Source organism: Somniosus microcephalus, chromosome 12 (assembly GCF_052327205.1).
Source record: "Somniosus microcephalus isolate GS21.2 chromosome 12, FLI_Smic_1.0, whole genome shotgun sequence".
NCBI classification, from domain to species: domain Eukaryota; kingdom Metazoa; phylum Chordata; class Chondrichthyes; order Squaliformes; family Somniosidae; genus Somniosus; species Somniosus microcephalus.
The window spans coordinates 218,009,453-218,031,672 of record NC_140998.1 but is presented as its reverse complement, the minus strand read 5'-3'; the positions used below and the strand labels follow the sequence as shown (position 1 = coordinate 218,031,672).

Genomic DNA, 22,220 nt, shown 5'->3' with positions numbered 1-22,220 from the left:
GTAACTGGTAGAATAGATAAAGAAGAACCAGTAGATGTGGTGTATTTGGATTTTCAGAAGGCCTTTGATAAAGTCCCACATAAGAGGTTAATGTGCAAAATTAAAGCACATGGGATTGGGGGTAATATACTGGCATGGATTGAAAATTGGTTAACAGACAGGAAACAGAGTAGGAATAAATGGGTCTTTTTCGGGGTGGCAGGCGGTGACTAGTGGGGTACCGCAGGGATCAGTGCTTGGGCCCCGGCTATTCTCAAGCTATACCACATCTTGAGTATTGTGTGCAGTTTTGGTCGCCTTATCTGAGGAAGGATGTTCTTGCCATGGAAGGAGTTCAGCGAAGATTCACCAGGCTGATACCTGGGATGGCAGGAATGACGTACGAGGAGAGATTGTGTCGATTGGGCTTATACTCGCTGGAGTTTAGAAGAATGAGAGGGGATCTCATCGAAACTTATAAAATTCTAACAGGACTGGACAGACTAGATGCAGGAAGGATGTTCCCGATGGTCGGGGAGTCCAGAACCAGGGGTCACGGTCTAAGGATAAGGGGTAAGCCATTTAGGACTGAGAGGAGGAATTTCTTCACCCAGAGAGCGGTGAACCTGTGGAATTCTCTACCACAGAAGGCAGTTGAGGCCAATTCATTAAATATATTCAAGAAAGAGTTGGATATATTTCTTAAGGCTAAAGGGATCAAGGGATATGGGGAGAAGGCAGGGACAGGGTACTGAGTTTGGATGATCAGCCATGATCTCATTGAATGGCGGAGCAGGCTCGAGGGGCCGAATGGCCTCCTCCTGCTCCTATCTTCTATGTTTCTATTCACAATATATACCAATGATTTGGATGAGGGAACCAAATGTAATATTTCCAAGTTTGCTGACGACACGAAACTAGGTGGGATTGTGAGTTGTGAGGAGGATGCAAAGAGGCTTCAAGGCGATTTAGACAAGTTGAGTGAGCGGGCAAATACATGGCAGATGCAGTATAACGTGGATAAATGTGAAGTTATCCATTTCAGTCGTAAAAACAGAAAGGTAGAGTATTATTTAAATGGTGAAAGATTGGGGAATGCTGATGTACAAAGGGACCTGGGTGTCCTTGTACATGAGTCACTGATAGTGAATGTACAGGTGCAGCAAGCCATTAGGAAGGCAAATGGTTTGCTGGCCTTCATTACAAGAGGATTTGAGTACAGGAGTAAAGAAGTCTTACTCCAATTATATAGGGCCTTGGTGAGACCACACCTGGAGTACTGTGTACAATTTTGGTCTCCTTACCCAAGGAAGGATATACTTGCCATAGAGGGAGTGCAACGAAGGTTCACGAGATTGATTCCTGGGATGGCGGGACTGTCGTATGAGAAGAGATTGAGTAAACTAGGCCTGTATTCTCTTGAATTCGGAAGAATGAGAGGGGATCTCATTGAAGCATACAAAATTATTACAGCGGTTGATAGGATGGATGCTGGGAGAATGTTTCCCTTGGCTGGGGAGTCTAGAACCAGGGGCCACAGCCTCAGGATAAAGGTTAGGCCATTCAGGACTGAGATGAGGAGGAATTTCTTCACACAGAGGGTAGTGAATCTTTGGAATTCTCTACCCCAGAGGGCTGTGGAGGCTCAGTCGTTGGGTATATTCAAAACAGAAGTCGATAGACTTCTGACTAGTAAGGGCATCAAGGGATATGACGATAGGGCCGGTGAATGGAGTTGAGGCAGAAGATCAGCCATGATCTCATTGAATGGCGGAGCAGGCTCGAAGGGCCGACTCCTGCTCCTATTTCTTATGTTGGCCTTCATTGCAAGAGGATTTGAGTACAGGAGCAAGGATGTCTTCCTACAGTTGTATAGGGCCTTGGTGAGACCACACCTGGAGTACTGTGTGCAGTTTTGGTCGCCTTACCTAAGACAGGATATACTTGCCATAGAGGGCGTGCAGCGAAGGTTCACCAGACTGATTCCTGGGATGGCAGAACTGTCGTATGAGGAGAGATTGGGCCGACTAGGCCTGTATTCACTAGAGTTTAGAAGAATGAGGGGGATCTCATTGAAACGTATAAAATTCTGACAGGACTAGACAGACTGGATGCAGGGAGGATGTTTCCCCTGGCTGGGGGGGTCTAGAACGAGGGGTCACAGTCTCAGGACACGGGGTAGGACATTTAGGACTGAGATGAGGAGAAATTTCTTCACTCAGAGGGTGGTGAACCTGTGGAATTCTCTACCACAGAAGGTTGTGGAGGCCAAGTCACTGAATATATTTAAGAAGGAGATAGATAGATTTCTAGACACAAAAGGCATCAAGGGGTATGGGGAGAGAGTGGGAATATGGTATTGAGATAGAGGATCAGCCATGATCATACTGAATGGTGGAGCAGGCTCAAAGGGCCGACTCCTGCTCCTATTTTTCTGTGTAGCTGGGGTTGTTCTCCTTAGAGCAGAGAAGGTTAAGAGGAGATTTAATAGAGGCGTTCAAAATCAGGAGGGGTTTTGATGGAGTAAATAAGGAGAAACTGTTTCCAGTGGCAGGAGGGTCGGTAACCAGAGGACACAGATTGAAGATAATCGGTAAAAGAACCAGAGGGGGAGATGGCGGAGCAGGCTCGAATGGCCTCCTCCTGCTCCTATTATTCTATGTTTCTGTATCGGCCCGGGCAGCCGCCAGTTATCTCAGCACGGGCCGGTGATGGAGCGTGGGCCCTTCCTGTGCTGTGCGGTTCCCAACGTACATATCCCTTGACCCTTTGGGGTTCAGAAGGGAGAGTGCGGGCGTGCGTGCGTGCGCGAGAGCGGCGTGATGTCCAACAGACTGTCGTGTTCCTATTCGGAGTTTGCGAGCACGAACTCAAGTGACACTCGAAGGGCAAGCAGTCGGTCCAAAACGTTTAATTAAAAGTTCACAATCTGGATCATCCGTTACAGAGACGCTGTTTCCGACGCCGCCCGCCTGTTACAATCGGAGCCCGCCAATGCTGGCCCCTTCCTCTCCCGAGGGCGCTGAACCTCGCTGGGGCGCGGGTTTCCCTCGTCAGAGGCGCCCCGTGCGTGTGCCAGACTTTCGACAGCGGGGGCTTCTGTCGGGACTCGCAGGAACAGGATACCCACCACCACCCCCCGTGCAATCTCCAGTATTGAGGTCAGTTATCGAAGCCCTAAAACCCGCCCCAGCTCGGATCGGGCGGACTCGTCACTAGGCCGAGAACGAAGCCTGGGCCTTTCCTGCTCGGTGAGTGGCTGGGGGCTCGGTACCAGGGAGAGGCCAGAGGAAGTGTTGTTCTGGACCGTGTTGTTCACTCAACACTGGGGGGGAAAAACTACTTTATCATTGACACAGGGAGCGACACCCGATAGCGCCAAAGGCACGGTTAATAATTAATAGATATTTTATAAATAACTTCACACAGCCGGCACAGACACGAGGGGCCGAACGGCCTCCTTTGCTGCCATAAATTTCTATGATTCTACGAGCGATGACCATCACGACATTGAAAGTAAAGAACAAAACAAATATAAGGTTCGAATCTCATCGCACAAAAACATGGACTAATGATGCTGTTAAATCATGACGAGATAAGTGAGTCTTGCGGGATGATGCTTTCAGTAATAGAGTTCCTTGTCCCACCAACCTACAGACAAAGGAAGAGAGAATGAATTACAAATAGACACACGCTGAAACATCCAGCACAGAGTGAGCTTTACTCTGTATCTAACCCATGCTGTACCTGCCCTGGGAGTGTTTGATGGGACAGTGTAGAGGGAGCTTTACTCTGTATCTAACCCGTGCTGTACCTGCCCCGGGAGTGTTTGATGGGACAGTGTAGAGGGAGCTTTACTCTGTATCTAACCCGTGCTGTACCTGCCCTGGGAGTGTTTGATGGGACAGTGTAGAGGGAGCTTTACTCTGTATCTAACCCGTGCTGTACCTGCCCTGGGAGTGTTTGATGGGACAGTGTAGAGGGAGCTTTACTCTGTATCTAACCCGTGCTGTACCTGCCGTGGGAGTGTTTGATGGGGACAGTGTAGAGGGAGCTTTACTCTGTATCTAACCCGTGCTGCACCTGCCCTGGGAGTGTTTGATGGGGCAGTGCAGAGGGAGCTTTACTCTGTATCTAACCCGTGCTGCACCTGCCCTGGGAGTGTTTGATGGGACAGTGTAGAGGGAGCTTTACTCTGTATCTAACCCGTGCTGTACCTGCCCTGGGAGTGTTTGATGGGACAGTGTAGAGGGAGCTTTACTCTGTATCTAACCCGTGCTGTACCTGCCCTGGGAGTGTTTGATGGGACAGTGTAGAGGGAGCTTCACTCTGTATCTAACCCGTGCTGTACCTGCCCTGGGAGTGTTTGATGGGATAGTGTAGAGGGAGCTTTACTCTGTATCTAACCCGTGCTGTACCTGCCCTGGGAGTGTTTGATGGGACAGTGTAGAAGGAGCTTCACTCTGTATCTAACCCGTGCTGTACCTGCCCTGGGAGTGTTTGATGGGATAGTGCAGAGGGAGCTTTACTCTGTATCTAACCCGTGCTGTACCTGTCCTGGGAGTGTTTGATGGGACAGTGTAGAGGGAGCTTTACACTGTATCTAACCCGTGCTGTACCTGCCCTGGGAGTGTTTGACGGGACAGTGTCGAGTTACCGAGAGGAACCGGTTGCCACTTCTTTAATACTCACTTCCGGGATTTCTGCGCACTCCAAGCTTTCTGATCTCATCGTACACGAAGATTAAGATGCCGAAAGGAATGGGGACGAACCACCATTGACCCCTGTAGAGAATGAAGCCCAGGTTAGTGCGCTGGTCTCTCCACCTCACCCTGTCCCTGACGGGAGCAGTTTTACCTCCCAGCCCCCCCCTCCCCCACCCCCCGGAGCTCGAACGCCAACACGGCCTTGCGGTATCCTGGGGAGTGCTGCCCTTACGAGTAAAGCCTGAAATACAGGGAGCCCCTCGGCCTCTCTTAGCGACGCGGGTGGATTTTCAGCGACCCCCACCCTCCCTCCTTCATGCCGCTGTTTTAAGTGTTCTTCCCGGTCTCCCGGGCCAACACCACTTGGGGGAGGGAAAAAAACCAGACCAGCTGGTCATTCGGTGCTGGTTGTGGGATCTTGCTGTGTACAAAATGGTGGCCGCCTTTGCTGATATCGCATCAGCCGCTGAACCGCTACCTGGTGTGTGAAGCGCTTGAAGATCTTTGAGAGACATGAGAAGGCACGTTATAACAACAACTTCCATTTATACAGCGTCTTTAACGTAGTGAAACGTCCCAGGGTGCTTCACAGGAGCGTTACAAAACAAGATTTGACAACGAGTCACCTAAGGAGGAGGTTACAGAGATAGGGAGGGTTGTAGGGGGCTGGAGGAGGTTACAGAGATAGGGAGGGTTGTAGAGGGCTGGAGGAGGTTACAGAGATAGGGAGGGTTGTAGGGGCTGGAGGAGGTTACAGAGATAGGGAGGGTTGTAGAGGGCTGGAGGAGGTTACAGAGATAGGGAGGGTTGTAGGGGGTTGAAGGAGGTTACAGAGATAGGGAGGGTTGTAGGGGGCTGGAGGAGGTTACAGAGGTAGGGAGGGTTGTAGGGGGCTGGAGGAGGTTACAGAGATAGGGACAGTTGTAGGGGGCTGGAGGAGGTTACAGACAGGGAGTGTTGTAGGGGCTGGAGGAGGTTACAGAGATAGGGAGGGCTGTAGGGGCTGGAGGAGGTTACAGAGGGGGGGCTGGAGGAGGTTACAGAGATAGGGAGGGTTGTAGGGGCTGGAGGAGGTTACAGAGATAGGGAGGGTTGTAGGGGCTGGAGGAGGTTACAGAAATAGGGAGGGTTGTTGGGGCTGGAGGAGGTTACAGAGATAGGGAGGGCTGGAGGAGGTTACAGAGATAGGGAGGGTTGTAGGGGCTGGAGGAGGTTACAGAGATAGGGAGGGTTGTAGGGGATGGAGGAGGTTACAGAGATAGGGAGGGTTGTAGGGGCTGGAGGAGGTTACAGAGATAGGGAGGGCTGTTGGGGGCTGGAGGAGGTTACAGAGATAGGGAGGGTTGAAGTGGCTGGAGGAGGTTACAGAGATAGGGAGGGTAGTAGGGGCTGGAGGAGGTTACAGAGATAGGGAGGGTTGTAGGGGCTGGAGGAGGTTACAGAGATAGGGAGGATTGTAGGGGGCTGGAGGAGGTTACAGAGATAGGGAGGATTGTAGGGGCTGGAGGAGGTTACAGAGATAGGGAGGGTTGTAGGGGCTGGAGGAGGTTACAGAGATAGGGAGGGTTGTAGGGGGCTGGAGGAGGTTACAGAGATAGGGAGGGTTGTAGGGGCTGGAGGAGGTTACAGAGATAGGGAGGGTTGTAGGGGCTGGAGGAGGTTACAGAGATACGGAGGGTTGTAGGGGCTGGAGCAGGTTACAGAGATAGGGAGGGTTGTTGGGGGCTGGAGGAGGTTACAGAGATCTGGGAGGGTTGTAGTGGCTGGAGGAGGTTACACAGATAGGGAGGGTTGTAGGGGGCTGGAGGAGGTTACAGAGATAGGGAGGGTTGTAGGGGCTGGAGTAGGTTACAGAGATAGGGAGGGTTGTAGGGGCTGGAGGAGGTTACAGAGATAGGGAGGGTAGTAGGGGCTGGAGGAGGTTACAGAGATAGGGAGGGTTGTAGGGGCTGGAGGAGGTTACAGAGATACGGAGGGTTGTAGGGGCTGGAGCAGGTTACAGAGATAGGGAGGGTTGTTGGGGGCTGGAGGAGGTTACAGAGATCTGGGAGGGTTGTAGTGGCTGGAGGAGGTTACTCAGATAGGGAGGGTTGTAGGGGGCTGGAGGAGGTTACAGAGATAGGGAGGGTTGTAGGGGGCTGGAGGAGGTTACAGAGATAGGGAGGGTTGTAGGAGATGGAGGAGGTTACAGAGATAGGGAGGGTTGTAGGGGCTGGAGTAGGTTACAGAGATAGGGAGGGTTGTAGGGGGCTGTAGGAGGTTACAGAGATAGGGAGGGTTGTAGGGGCTGGAGGAGGTTACAGAGATAGGGAGGGTTGTAGGGGGCTGTAGGAGGTTACAGAGATAGGGAGGGTTGTAGGGGCTGGAGGAGGTTACAGAGATAGGGAGAGGTGTAGGGCTGGAGGAGGTTACAGAGATAGGGAGGGTTGTAGGGGCTGGAGGAGGTTACAGAGATAGGGAGGGTTGTAGGGGATGGAGGAGGTTACAGAGATAGGGAGAGTTGTTGGGGCTGGAGGAGGTTACAGAGATAGGGAGGGTTGTAGGGGGCTGGAGGAGGTTACAGAGATAGGGAGGGTTGTTGGGGGCTGGAGGAGGTTACAGAGATCTGGGAGGGTTGTAGTGGCTGGAGGAGGTTACACAGATAGGGAGGGTTGTAGGGGGCTGGAGGAGGTTACAGACAGGGAGGGTTGTAGGGGGCTGGAGGAGGTTACAGAGATAGGGAGGGTTGTAGGGGATGGAGGAGGTTACAGAGATAGGGAGGGTTGTAGGGGCTGGAGTAGGTTACAGAGATAGGGAGGGTTGTAGGGGGCTGGAGGAGGTTGCAGAGATAGGGAGGGTTGTAGGGGCTGGAGTAGGTTACAGAGATAGGGAGGGTTGTAGGGGGCTGGAGGAGGTTACAGAGATAGGGAGGGTTGTAGGGGCTGGAGGAGGTTACAGAGATAGGGAGGGTTGTAGGGGGCTGGAGGAGGTTACAGAGATAGGGAGGGTTGTAGGGGGCTGGAGGAGGTTACAGAGATAGGGAGGGTTGTAGGGGCTGGAGGAGGTTACAGAGATAGGGAGGGTTGTAGGGGGCTGGAGGAGGTTACAGAGATAGGGAGGGTTGTAGTGGCTGGAGGAGGTTACAGAGATAGGGAGGGTTGTAGGGGGCTGGAGGAGGTTACAGAGATAGGGAGGGTTGTAGGGGCTGGAGGAGGTTACAGAGATAGGGAGGGTTGTAGTGGCTGGAGGAGGTTACAGAGATAGGGAGGGTTGTAGGAGATGGAGGAGGTTACAGAGATAGGGAGGGTTGTAGGGGCTGGAGTAGGTTACAGAGATAGGGAGGGTTGTAGGGGGCTGTAGGAGGTTACAGAGATAGGGAGGGTTGTAGGGGCTGGAGGAGGTTACAGAGATAGGGAGGGTTGTAGGGGCTGGAGGAGGTTACAGAGATAGGGAGGGTTGTAGGGGGCTGGAGGAGGTTACAGAGATAGGGAGGGTTGTAGGGGGCTGGAGGAGGTTACAGAGACCGGGAGGGTTGTAGGGGCTGGAGGAGGTTACAGAGATAGGGAGAGGTGTCGGGCTGGAGGAGGTTACAGAGATAGGGAGGGTTGTAGGGGCTGGAGGAGGTTACAGAGATAGGCAGGGTTGTAGGGGCTGGAGGAGGTTACAGAGATAGGGAGGGTTGTAGGGGCTGGAGGAGGTTACAGAGATACGGAGGGTTGTAGGGGCTGGAGCAGGTTACAGAGATAGGGAGGGTTGTTGGGGGCTGGAGGAGGTTACAGAGATCTGGGAGGGTTGTAGGGGCTGGAGGAGGTTACAGAGATAGGGAGGGTTGTCGGGGGCTGGAGGAGGTTACAGAAATAGGGAGGGTTGTAGGGGGCTGGAGGAGGTTACAGAGACAGGGAGGGTTGTAGGGGCTGGAGGAGGTTACAGAGATAGGGAGAGGTGTAGGGCTGGAGGAGGTTACAGAGATAGGGAGGGTTGTAGGGGCTGGAGGAGGTTACAGAGATAGGGAGGGTTGTAGGGGATGGAGGAGGTTGCAGAGATAGGGAGAGTTGTAGGGGCTGGAGGAGGTTACAGAGATAGGGAGGGTTGTAGGGGGCTGGAGGAGGTTACAGAGATAGGGAGGGTTGTTGGGGGCTGGAGGAGGTTACAGAGATCTGGGAGGGTTGTAGTGGCTGGAGGAGGTTACACAGATAGGGAGGGTTGTAGGGGGCTGGAGGAGGTTACAGACATAGGAGGGTTGTCGGGGGCTGGAGGAGGTTACAGAGATAGGGAGGGTTGTAGGGGATGGAGGAGGTTACAGAGATAGGGAGGGTTGTAGGGGCTGGAGTAGGTTACAGAGATAGGGAGGGTTGTCGGGGGCTGGAGGAGGTTACAGAGATAGGGAGGGTTGTAGGGGCTGGAGGAGGTTACAGAGATAGGGAGGGTTGTAGGGGGCTGGAGGAGGTTACAGAGATAGGGAGGGTTGTAGTGGCTGGAGGAGGTTACAGAGATAGGGAGGGTTGTAGGGGCTGGAGGAGGTTACAGAGATAGGGAGGGTTGTAGTGGCTGGAGGAGGTTACAGAGATAGGGAGGGTTGTAGGGGCTGGAGGAGGTTACAGAGATAGGGAGGGTTGTAGGGGGCTGGAGGAGGTTACAGCGATAGGGAGGGTTGTAGTGGCTGGAGGAGGTTACAGAGATAGGGAGGGTTGTAGGGGCTGGAGGAGGTTACAGAGAAAGGGAGGGTTGATGGGGCTGGAGGAGGTTACAGAGATAGGGAGGGTTGTAGGGGCTGGAGGAGGTTACAGAGATAGGGAGGGTTGTAGGGGGCTGGAGGAGGTTACAGAGATAGGGAGGGTTGTCGGGGGCTGGAGGAGGTTACAGAGATGGGGAGGGCTGTAGGGGGCTGGAGGAGGTTACAGAGATTGGGAGGGTTGTAGGGGCTGGAGGAGGTTACAGAGATAGGGAGGGTTGTAGGGGGCTGGAGGAGGTTACAGAGATGGGGAGGGTTGTAGGGGCTGGAGGAGGTTACAGAGATAGGGAGGGTTGTAGGGGGCTGGAGGAGGTTACAGAGATAGGGAGGGTTGTAGGGGCTGGAGGAGGTTACAGAGATAGGGAGGGTTGTAGGGGGCTGGAGGAGGTTACAGAGATGGGGAGGGTTGTAGGGGGCTGGAGGAGGTTACAGAGATTGGAGGGTTGTAGGGGCTGGAGGAGGTTACAGAGATAGGGAGGGTTGTAGGGGCTGGAGGAGGTTACAGAGATAGGAGGGGTTGTAGGGGGCTGGAGGAGGTTACAGAGATGGGGAGGGTTGTAGGGGCTGGAGGAGGTTACAGAGATAGGGAGGGTTGTAGGGGGCTGGAGGAGGTTACAGAGATAGGGAGGGTTGTAGGGGCTGGAGGAGGTTACAGAGATAGGGAGGGTTGTAGGGGGCTGGAGGAGGTTACAGAGATAGGGAGGGTTGTAGGGGGCTGGAGGAGGTTACAGAGATAGGGAGGGTTGTAGGGGCTGGAGGAGGTTACAGAGATAGGGAGGATTGTCGGGGCTGGAGGAGGTTACAGAGATAGGGAGGGTTGTAGGGGCTGGAGGAGGTTACAGAGATAGGGAGGGTTGTAGGGGGCTGGAGGAGGTTACAGAGATAGGGAGGGTTGTAGGGGCTGGAGGAGGTTACAGAGATAGGGAGGGTTGTAGGGGGCTGGAGGAGGTTACAGAGATAGGGAGGGTTGTAGGGGGCTGGAGGAGGTTACAGAGATAGGGAGGGTTGTAGGGGCTGGAGGAGGTTACAGAGATAGGGAGGGTTGTAGGGGCTGGAGGAGGTTACAGAGATAGGGAGGGTTGTAGGGGCTGGAGGAGGTTACAGAGATAGGGAGGGGTGTAGGGGCTGGAGGAGGTTACAGAGATAGGGAGGGTTGTAGGGGCTGGAGGAGGTTACAGAGATAGGGAGGGTTGTAGGGGCTGAGGAGGTTACAGAGATAGGGAGGGTTGTAGGGGCTGGAGGAGGTTACAGAGATAGGGAGTGTTGTAGGGGCTGAGGAGGTTACAGAGATAGGGAGGGTTGTAGGGGGCTGGAGGAGGTTACAGAGATAGGGAGGGTTGTAGGGGGCTGGAGGAGGTTACAGAGATAGGGAGGGTTGTAGGGGCTGGAGGAGGTTACAGAGATAGGGAGGGTTGTAGGGGCTGGAGGAGGTTACAGAGATAGGGAGGGGGCGAGGAGGGATTTCAAAACGAGGATGAGAATTTTACCATTGAGGCGTTGCCGGACTGGGAGCCAGTGTAGGTCAGCGAGCAACAGGAGGGGTGATGGGTGAACAGGACTCGGTGAGAGTTAGGACACTGGGGCAGCGGAATTTGGGATGAGCTGGGTGGGAGGTGGTCGGCCAGCCGGGAGAGCGTTGGAATAGTTGGGAGTTGGGAGGCAACAGAAAGCATGGACGAGGGCTTCAGCGGTACGGAGCTGCCTCACCAATCCTGTTGGCAGTACCTACCGAATGGGCATGAAGTTGAAGATATTTGGCATCCCGGGACAATAGCAGAGGAAGTTGCCCAGCAATATCTGGAATAAGATGGCCGACAGCAAGACCTTGTTCCTGGAGAAAAAAAACAACATTCAGAAAAGAAAAGTGAAATCATCGAATCTTTTGTTTTTATTCGTTGATGTGTGCGTCGCTGGCAAGTGTTTATTGCCCGTCCCTAATTGCCCTCGAGAAGATGGTGGTGAGCCGCTATTCCAGAGGGCAGTTAAGAGTCAACCACACTGCTGTGTGTCTGGAGTCACATATCGGCCAGACCCTGGTAAGGACAGCAGATTTCCTTCCGACAATCCGATAGTTTCGCGGTCACCGTTCCTGATGCTAGCTATTTAATTCCAGATTTATTTAATCAACTGAATTTAAATTCCCCCCCAGTCCCAACGGGGTTGGGATTTGAATTCACAGCCTCTGGATCATTAGTCCAGGCCTCTGGATTACTGGTGCAGTTACATAACCACTACGCAACCGCACCCTCATAGAAACCTACAGCCCGTCGTGCCTCTGCCGGCTCTTTGAACGGGCGGTCGTGTTCAGTGTCCCTCACCACCCCCCCGTCCCCCCCCCCCGCTTTCTGTCTGTGACCCTGTCACTTTCTCGCCCTCAACATAAGGAGCAGGAGTCGGCCATTCGGCCCCTCGAGCCTGCTCCGCCGTTCAATAAGGTCAGGGCTGATCCGATCTTGGCCTCAACTCCATTTCCCTGCCCGCTCCCCATAACCCTCGACTCCCTTATCGTTCAAAAATCTGTCTATCACCACCTTTAATATATTCAATGACCCAGCCGCCACAGCCCTCTGGGGGAGAGAATTCCACAGGTTCACGACCCTCTGAGAGAAGAAATTCCTCCTCATCTCCGTCTTAAATGGGCGACCCCTTATTCTGAAACTATCAAATCAAATCAACTTTTATTGTCATTGTTAGTGCACAAGTGCAGTACAACGAAATGTAGGCTTGCGGCTCCGAGAGTGTACAATTTGTTCTAGATTCCCCCACGAGGGGAAACATCCTCCCTGCGCCTACCCTGTCGAGCCCCCTCAGAATCTTATATGTTTCAATAAGATCATTCTTCTAAATCCAATGAGTATAGACCCAACCTGCTCGACCTTTTCTTATAAGACAACCCCTTCATCTGCGGAATCAACCTCGTGAATCGTCTCTGAACTGCCTCCAATGCAAGTATATCCTTCCTTAAATAAGGAGTCCAAAACTGTACGCAGTACTCCAGGTGTGGTCTCACCAACGCCCTGTACAGTTGTAGCAGGACTTCCCTATTTTTATACTCCATCCCCCTTGAAATAAAGGCCACATTCCGTTTGCCTTTGCAGATTCTTTGAGTCCTCCTCACAACTTGCTTTCCCACCTCTCTTTGTATCATCAGCAAATTTGGCTACATTACACTCGATCCCTTCATCCAAGTCATTAATGTAGATTGTAAATAGTTGAGGCCCCAGCACTGATCCCTGCGGCACCCCACTTGTTACTGATTGCCAACCTGAAATGACCCATTTATTCCGACTCTCTCTCTCTGGTCAGTTAGCCAATTCTCTATCCGGTACCCGTCCAACTCCCTGATGGAATCAGCTCCCACCATCTTTTCAGGCCAAGCGTTCCAGATCTCCGCAACTCTCTCGAGTGAGAAAATCTCCCCTCACCTCCCCTCTAGATCTTACGCCGATGATTTTGAATCGACGACCTCTGGTTACTGACCCAGTCGCCAGAGGGGAATAATTTTTAATCAACTTGGCTCCGCCGCCTTTAAGCGTTTGTGCAGGCGGACGCCAGAGGTCTCGGTGTCCGCTCGTCTACCCTTTTCAAAACCGTGCCGTTTCAATATTATACTGTGAGTCCTCCCAAAGCTTTGCACCTCTCTGCGTTGAGCTCCAGTTGTCGGTCAAAAGCGAAGCGTCGTCCGAGGGTTGCTGGGGGGTGGGGGTTCGCTCGGCCGTGTGTGTGTCCGTCTACTTACCTGAAGACGCCTTGCTGAAACATGGAGAGACGTCTGGTCTTTCTGATGAGGCAGTCGGCGATCTGGCACATCTCAATGCTGATGAAGAAGACCGTGTAGCAGGTGTACTGCTGATAACGGCGTTGCCAGAACGTCTGAGAAAAAAACAAGGCCAAACAGTTAAAGGGGAGGGGGGGAGCAGGTTCGGACGCTTGATCTCCCACTTCAGCGACAGACGCTGGCCACCAGCTCATCAACCCCCGCGAACCTGTCACACAGCAAAAGGAGGAGGCCCATTCAGCCCCCTCGAGCCTGTTACACAGGAACAGGAGGAGGCCCATTCAGCCCCTCGAGCCTGTTACACAGGAACAGGAGGAGGCCCATTCAGCCCCTCGATCCTGTTACACAGGAACAGGAGGAGGCCCATTCAGCCCCTCGATCCTGTTACACAGGAACAGGAGGAGGCCCATTCAGCCCCTCGAGCCCGTTACACAGGAACAGGAGGAGGCCCATTCAGCCCCTCGAGCCTGTTACACAGGAACAGGAGGAGGCCCATTCAGCCCCTCGAGCCTGTTACACAGGAACAGGAGGAGGCCCATTCAGCCCCTCGAGCCTGTTACACAGGAACAGGAGGAGGCCCATTCAGCCCCTCGAGCCTGTTACACAGGAACAGGAGGAGGCCCATTCAGCCCCTCGAGCCTGTTACACAGGAACAGGAGGAGGCCCATTCAGCCCCTCGAGCCTGTTACACAGCAACAGGAGGAGGCCCATTCAGCCCCCTCGAGCCTGTTACACAGGAACAGAAGGAGGCCCATTCAGCCCCTTGAGCCTGTTCCCCCATTCAATCAGATCAGGGCTGATCTGTATCTTAACTCCATCTACCCACCTTGGTTCCGTAACCCTTAATACCCTCACCCAACACAAATCTATCCATCTCAGTCTTGACATTTTCAATTGACCCCCAGCCTCAGCTTTTTGGGGGAGAGAGTTCCAGATTTCCACTACCCTTTGTGTGAAGAAGTGTTTCCTGACATCACCCCTGAACGGCCTGGCTCTAATTTTAAGGTTCTGCCCCCTTGTTCTGGACTCCCCCCACCAGAGGAAATAGTTCCTCTCTCTCTAGCCTATCAAATCCTTTAATCATTTTCAACAGCTCCATTAGATACCTTGGGGCCTTTGGAGACCCCCCAGTCAAGTGTTACCACTGATTTAGTGACCTCGCAACACTGGGTTAGGCAATGCTCAATTTCAGGTAGTGGAAGGTGTACCTGTCCACGAGTGGTGTCTGTCCATGGACCCCTCAATCTCTCTCCGCTCCTCCACAGTTCCCCGCGTCTCGCCATTGAGAAAACACTCGGGTCTACCTTCGCTCCAAAGTGGGCAACCTCGCACTGTCCCCACGTTAAACTGCGTCTGCCACAGGTTTGCCCATTCGCTCAATCTATCGATGCCCCTTTGTGACTCTCTGCTCCCGTCTACACACGTTACTATGCCGCCTAACCTGGTGTGCTCAGCAATAGAAACATAGAAGATAGGAGCAGGAGTAGGCCATTAGGCCCCTCGAGCCTGCTCCGCCATTCAATGCGATCATGGCTGATCATCCAAATTCAGTACCCGGTCCCTGCTTTCTCCCCATATCCCTTGATCCCTTTCGCCTTAAGAAATATATCTAACTCCTTCTTGAATATATTTAATGAATTGGCCTCAACTGTCTTCTGTGGTAGAGAATTCCACAGGTTCACCACTCTCTGGGTGAAGAAATTCCTCCTCATAGAGTTTTACAGCACAGAAAGAGGCCCTTCGGCCCATCGTGTCCGCGCCGCCCATCCATCCCTGTCCAGTCTAATCCCATTTTCCAGCATTTGGTCCATAGCCTTGTATGCAATGGCATTTCAAGTGCTCATCCAAATGCTTCTTGAATGTTGTGAGGGTTCCTGCCTCTACCACCCTTTCAGGCATTGAGTTCCACATTCCAACCACCCTCTGGGTGAAAAAGTTCCTCCTCAAATCCCCTCTAAACCTCTTGCCCCTTACCCTGAATCTATGCCCCCTTGTTATTGACCCCCCTACTAAGGGGAAAAGTTCCTCTTTATCTACCCTATCTATGCCCCTCATCATTTTGTACACCTCAATCAGGTCCCCCCTCAGCCTTCTTTGCTCCAAGGAAAACAACCCCAGCCTGTCCAGCCTGTCTTCATAGCTGAGGCGCTCCATCCCAGGTAACATCCTGGTGAATCTTCTCTGCACCCTCTCCAAAGCAATCACATCCTTCCTATAGTGAGGCGACCAGAACTGCACACAGTATTCCAGCTGTGGCCTCACCAGCGTTTTGTACAGCTCCATCATAACCTCCCTGCTCTTATATTCCATGCCTCGGCTAATGAAGGCAAGTATCCCATATGCCTTTTTAACCACCTTATCTACCTGTTCCGCTGCCTTCAGGGATCTATGTACATGTACACCAAGGTCCCTCTGACCCTCTGTACTTCCTAGGGTCCTACCACTCATTGTGTATTCCCTTACCTTATTTGTCCGTCCAAAATGCATCACCTCGTCTCTGTCCTAAATGGCTTACCCCTTATCCTTAGACTGTGACCCCTGGTTCTGGACTCCCCCGCCATCGGGAACATCCTTCCTGCATCTAGTCTGTCTAGTCCTGTTAGAATTTTATAAGTTTCAATGAGATCCCCTCTCATTCTTCTAAACTCCAGCGAGTATAAGCCCAATCGACCCAATCTCTCCTCATATGTCGTTCCTGCCATCCCAGGTATCAGTCTGGTGAATCTTCGCTGCACTCCCTCCATGGCAAGAACATCCTTCCTCAGATAAGGCGACCAAAACTGCACACAATACTCAAGGTGTGGTCTCACCAAGGCCCTGTACAACTGCAGCAAGACATCCTTGCTCCTGTACTCGAACCCTCTCGCTACGAAGGCTCACGATTCCTTCATCCAAGTCATTGATCAATATATTCACAATATATATTAATGATCTGGACGAGGGAACTAGATGGAATATCTCCAAGTTTGCAGACGACACAAAGCTGGGTGGGCGTGTGTGCTGTGAGGAGGATGCCGAGAAACTCCAGGATGATTTGGACAGGTTGGGCGATTGGGCAATGCATGGCAGATGCAATATAACGTGGATAAATGCAAGGTTATCCAATTTGGTGTCAAAAACAGGAAGGCAGATTATTATCTGAACGGCAATAGATTGGGAGAAGGGGAAGTGCAAAGAGACCTGAGTGTCCTTGTGCACCAGTCGCTGAAGGTAAACATGCAGGTGCAGCAGGCGGTTAAGAAGGCAAATGGTATGTTGGCCTTCATAGCGAGAGGGTTCGAGTACAGGAACAAGAATGTCTTGCTGCAGTTGTACAGGGCCTTGGTGAGACCACACCTTGAGTATTGTGTGCAGTTTTGGTCGCCTTATCTGAGGAAGGATGTTCTTGCCATGGAGGGAGTGCAGCGAAGATTCACCAGGCTGATACCTGGGATGGCAGGAATGACGTATGAAGAGAGATTGGGTCGATCAGGCTTATATTCGCTGGAGTTTAGAAGAATGAGAGGGGATCTCATTGAAACTTATAAAATTCTAACAGGACTAGACAGACTAGATGCAGGAAGGATGTTCCCGATAGCGGGGGAGTCCAGAACCAGGGGTCACAGTCTAAGGATAAGGGGTAAGCCATTTAGGACAGGGATGAGGAGGAATTTCTTAACCCAGAGAGTGGTGAACCTGTGGAATTCTCTACCACAGAAGGCGGTGGAGGCCAATTCATTAAATATATTCAAGAAGGAGTTAGAGATATTTCTTAAGGCTAAAGGGATCAAGGGATATGGGGAGAAGGCAGGGACAGGGTACTGAGTTTGGATGATCAGCCATGATCTCATTGAATGGTGGAACAGGCTCGAGGGGCCGAATGGCCTCCTCCTGCTCCTATCTTCTATGTTTCTATAATGAAAGTCCGAGGCCCCGGTACAGATCCTTGGGGGACACCACTGGTCACGCCCTGCCAATTGGAGTACCTTCTCCCCACTCTGTCTCCGCCCTCCCAACCAACTCCCTACCCATGTCAACAGGTTGCCTCCAATTCCATGTCCTCTCATTTTGGCTAACACTTGGGGCCCAGTGATCGTCAGCATGTCAAGGAATGGACGGGAGGGATTTTTGCTTTGTCCCCAGACTCCAGCCGCTAACACGCCACCTGTTCCCCGACTCCCCGGAACTATAAGGAATGCCCATAGACGTACCCACTCCTGTCCGTAGCTGTCCTGCAACGATTGGATACTCTGGTCTTCCCATTGCGCTCTGAGCCCGATGCACAGGAGGGGGTACCAGCCCTCTTGGACCATGGCCGTGAAGTAGTCCGTGAAACCAGCGAACGACTGAATGATCCCTGTTGTGGGACGGAGAAAGACAAGCCTTAGAAAGATTCACATGGCACCCAATAGTTCTCGCAATAATAGTTCCCCTCTCTCCTCCCCCACCTCACACTGGGTGAGCAGTCAACCTGCGAACCAGCGCTGACCTCGGTGTCATATCTCAGTGGGTTTAGCACTCCCACACGCCTCTGAGTCAGAAGGTCATGAGGTCAAGACGTGAGCACAAAAATTCAGGCCGACGCTCCCAGTGCCAGTACTGAGGGATTGCCGCACTGTCGGAGGGGCTGTACTGAGGGAGCGCCGCACTGTCGGAGGGGCAGTACTGAGGGAGCGCCGCACTGTCGGAGGGGCTGCACTGAGGGAGCGCCGCACTGTCGGAGGGGCAGTACTGAGGGAGCGCCGCACTGTTGGAGGGGCAGTACTGAGGGAGCGCCGCACTGTCGGAGGGGCAGTACTGGGGGAGCGCCGCACTGTCGGAGGTGCAGTACTGAGGGAGCGCCACTGTCGGAGGGGCAGTACTGGGGGAGCGCCGCACTGTCGGAGGGGCAGTACTGAGGGAGCGCTGCACCGGAGGGGCAGTACTGAGGGAGCGCCGCACTGTCGGAGGGGCAGTACTGAGGGAGTGCCGCACTGTCGGAGGGCAGTACTGAGGGAGTGCCGCACTGTCGGGGGGGCAGTACTGAGGGAGCGCCACACTGTCGGAGGGGCAGTACTGGGGGAGCGCCGCACCGGAGGGGCAGTACTGAGGGAGCACCGCACCAGAGGGGCAGTTCTGAGGGAGTGCTGCAATGTTGGAGGGCCACTATTGGACGAAGAGCAGGGGGAATTCTCCCCGGTGTCCTGGGGCCAATATTTATCCCTCAACCAACATCACTAAAACAGATGATCTGGTCATTATCACATTGCTGTTTGTGGGAGCTTGCTGTGCACAAATTGGCTGCCGCGTTTCCTACATTATAACAGTGACCACACTTCAAAAAAAGTACTTTGTTGGCTGTGAAGCGCTTTGGGACGTCCTGAGGTGGTGAAACGTGCTGTAGGAATTTCATACTGGGATATGAAAGAGGACGGGGTTATTGGACGTTGCTGGTCTCTGGGAAGGGTACGTACCGATCTGGAAGTATGAATAGACGGCGAGCTGCTCATTCACCAGGCGGTCCTTGCGAGGATTACGAGGCTTCAGGGTCATGATGTCGCTCTCGGCTTTCTCGTAGGCAAGGGACACCGAGGGGAACTGTTTATAACGAAAGGTTAGAATCGTGAAGACAGAACATTCAGGCACCATGATCATCACCAATATATCCAATAGGGAATTCAGGAGAAACTTCTTTCCCCAGAGAGTGGTGAGAATGGGGAACTTGCTACCACAGGGAGTGGTCGAGGCGAAGAGCAGAGATACATTTAAGGGGAAGCTGGATAAACACACGAGGGAGAAAGGAATAGAAGGATATGGTGATGGGGTGAGAGGAAGAGGGGTGGGAGGAGGCTGGTGTTGATGGGGCGAGATGAAGAGGGGTGGGAGGAGGCTGGTGTTGATGGGGTGAGATGAAGAGGGGTGGGAGGAGGCTGGTGTTGATGGGGTGAGATGAAGAGGGGTGGGAGGAGGCTGGTGTTGATGGGGTGAGATGAAGAGGGGTGGGAGGAGGCTGGTGTTGATGGGGTGAGATGAAGAGGGGTGGGAGGAGGCTGGTGTTGATGGGGTGAGATGAAGAGGGGTGGGAGGAGGCTGGTGTTGACGGGGTGAGATGAGCGGTGGGAGGAGGCTGGTGTTGACGGGGTGAGATGAAGAGGGGTGGGAGGAGGCTGGTGTTGATGGGGTGAGATGAAGAGGGGTGGGAGGAGGCTGGTGTTGATGGGGTGAGATGAAATGGGGTGGGAGGAGGCTGGTGTTGATGGGGTGAGATGAAGAGGGGTAGGAGGAGGCTGGTGTTGATGGGGTGAGATGAAGAGGGGTAGGAGGAGGCTGGTGTTGATGGGGTGAGATGAAGAGGGGTGGGAGGAGGCTGGTGTTGACGGGGTGAGATGAAGAAGGGTGGGAGGAGGCTGGTGTTGATGGGGTGAGATGAAGAGGGGTGGGAGGAGGCTGGTGTTGATGGGGTGAGATGAAGAGGGGTGGGAGGAGGCTGGTGTGAAACAGGGTTGTACTGGTAAGGGATGGGTTGGTACTGGGCTGTACTGGTAAGGGATGTGTTGGTACTGGGCTGTATTGGGAAGCGATGGGTTGGTACTGGGCTGTACTGGAAAGCGATGGGTTGGTACTGGACTGTACTGGGAAGAGACGGGTTGGTACTGGGCTGTATTGGGAAGCGATGGGTTGGTACTGGGCTGTACTGGGAAGTGATGGGTTGGTACTGGACTGTACTGGGAAGAGACGGGTTGGTACTGGGCTGTACTGAGAAGTGAGGGATGGTTCTGGACTGTACTGGGAAGCAATGGGTTGGTACTGGACTGTACTGGGAAGCAAAGGTTTGGTACTGGGCTGTACTGGGAAGTGAGGGATGGTACTGGGTTGTACTGGGAAGCGATGGGTTGGTACTGAGCTGTACTGGGAAGCGATCGGTTGGCACTGGGCTGTACTGGGAAGCAAAGGTTTTGTACTGGGCTGTACTGGGAAGCAATGGGTTGGTACTGGGCTGTACTGGGAAGCGAAGGTTTGGTACTGGGCTGTACTGGAAAGCGATGGGTTGGTACTGGGCTGTACTGGGAAGCGATGGGTTGGTACTGGGCTGTACTGGGAAGCGATGGGTTGGTACTGGGCTGTACTGGGAAGCGATCGGTTGGTACTGGGCTGTACTCTGAAGCGATGGGTTGGTACTGGGCTGTACTGGGAAGCGATGGGTTGGTACTAGGCTGTACTGGTAAGGGATGAGTTGGTACTGGGCTGTACTGGTAAGGGATGGGTTGGTACTGGGCTGTACTGGGAAGTGAAGGTTTGGTACTGGGCTGTACTCTGAAGCGATGGGTTGGCACTGGGCTGTACTGGGAAGCGATGGGTTGGTACTGGGCTGTACTGGGGAGCGATGGGTTGGTACTGGGCTGTACTGGGAAGCGATGGGTTGGTACTGGGCTGTACTGGGAAGCGATGGGTTGGTACTGGGCTGTTCTGGGAAGCGATGGGTTGGTACTGGGCTGTTCTGGGAAGCGATGGGTTGATACTGGGCTGTACTGGTAAGGGATGGGTTGGTACTGGGCTATACTGGGAAGCGAAGGTTTGGTACTGGGCTGTACTGGGAAGCGATGGGTTGGTACTGGGCTGTACTGGGAAGCAATGGGTTGGTACTGGGCTGCACTGGTAAGGGATGGGTTAGTACTGGGCTACACTGGGAAGCGAAGGTTTGGTACTGGGCTGTACTGGGAAGCAATGGGTTGGTGCTGGGCTGTACTGGGAAGCAATGGGTTGGTACTGGGCTGTACTGGGAAGCGAAGGTTTGGTACTGGGCTGTACTGGGAAGCAATGGGTTGGTACTGGACTGTACTGGGAAGAGACAGGTTGATACTGTTGAGTAACAGTGGCTGCATCGGAAAGACCCACCCAGACTTACGATATCAGTGGCGAGCTCAATGAAGAGGATGGTGATGCAACCCAGAGGCAGTGGAACGCTCATGGTGATGTAGATCAGGTACGGTGCCAGTTCCGGAATGTTCTTGGTCAATGTGTAGGCAATGCACTTCTTCAAGTTGTCAAAGATGAGCCGACCTGAGGAGGTAAGTAGAGAGGACAACAATGACTGGAGATTGTGGATGTAAACATCTGTCAGGTTGTAGGGTCAATGAGCCTCTGACCTTTAGCCTTTGCGCACACATGCTCCTCTCTGTAGAAATCGCAACCCATCGCACCGTCTCCAACCCGTGCTGTACCTGCCCTGGGAGTGTTTGATGGGACAGTGTAGAGGGAGCTTTACTCTGTATCTAACCCGTGCTGTACCTGCCCTGGGAGTGTTTGATGGGACAGTTTAGAGGGAGCTTTACTCTGTATCTAACCCGTGCTGTACCTGCCCTGGGAGTGTTTGATGGGACAGTGTAGAGGGAGCTTTACTCTGTATCTAACCCGTGCTGTACCTGCCCTGGGAGTGTTTGATGGGACAGTGTAGAGGGAGCTTTACTCTGTATCTAACCCCGTGCTGTACCTGCCCTGGGAGTGTTTGATGGGACAGTGTAGAGGGAGCTTTACTCTATATCTAACCCCGTGCTGTACCTGCCCTGGGAGTGTTTGATGGGACAGTGTAGAGGGAGCTTTACTCTGTATCTAACCCGTGCTGTACCTGCCCTGGGAGTGTTAGATGGGACAGTGTAGAGGGAGCTTTACTCTGTATCTAACCCGTGCTGTACCTGCCCTGGGAGTGTTTGATGGGACAGTGTAGAGGGAGCTTTACTCTGTATCTAACCCGTGCTGTACCTGCCCTGGGAGTGTTTGATGGGATAGTGTAGAGGGAGCTTTACTCTGTATCTAACCCGTGCTGTACCTGCCCTGGGAGTGTTAGATGGGACAGTGTAGAGGGAGCTTTACTCTGTATCTAACCCGTGCTGTACCTGCCCTGGGATGTTTGATGGGACAGTGTAGAGGGAGCTTTACTCTGTATCTAACCCGTGCTGTATCTGCCCCGGGAGTGTTAGATGGGACAGTGTAGAGGGAGCTTTACTCTGTATCTAACCCGTGCTGTACCTGCCCTGGGAGTGTTTGATGGGACAGTGTAGAGGGAGCTTTACTCTGTATCTAACCCGTG

The 22,220-nt window shown here is 53.1% G+C and overlaps 1 protein-coding gene across 1 annotated transcript in view; it reads right to left on the bottom strand.

Annotated features, from left to right (window-relative positions):
• Positions 1-2,874: 2,874 nt before the first annotated feature.
• The window catches only part of LOC147110124 (potassium-transporting ATPase alpha chain 1-like), a 39,531-nt gene continuing 20,185 nt past the window's right edge, over positions 2,875-22,220 (bottom strand). The window contains exons 6-12 of the mRNA XM_086004056.1: positions 21,039-21,193; positions 18,607-18,730; positions 17,365-17,510; positions 13,136-13,269; positions 11,126-11,227; positions 4,672-4,763; positions 2,875-3,630 (exon numbers count right to left, since the gene is read on the bottom strand). Coding sequence (XP_085860182.1) covers positions 3,602-3,630; positions 4,672-4,763; positions 11,126-11,227; positions 13,136-13,269; positions 17,365-17,510; positions 18,607-18,730; positions 21,039-21,193 — 782 coding nt within the window. The 3' untranslated portion in view covers positions 2,875-3,601. The remainder of the gene's footprint in view (positions 3,631-4,671; positions 4,764-11,125; positions 11,228-13,135; positions 13,270-17,364; positions 17,511-18,606; positions 18,731-21,038; positions 21,194-22,220) is intronic.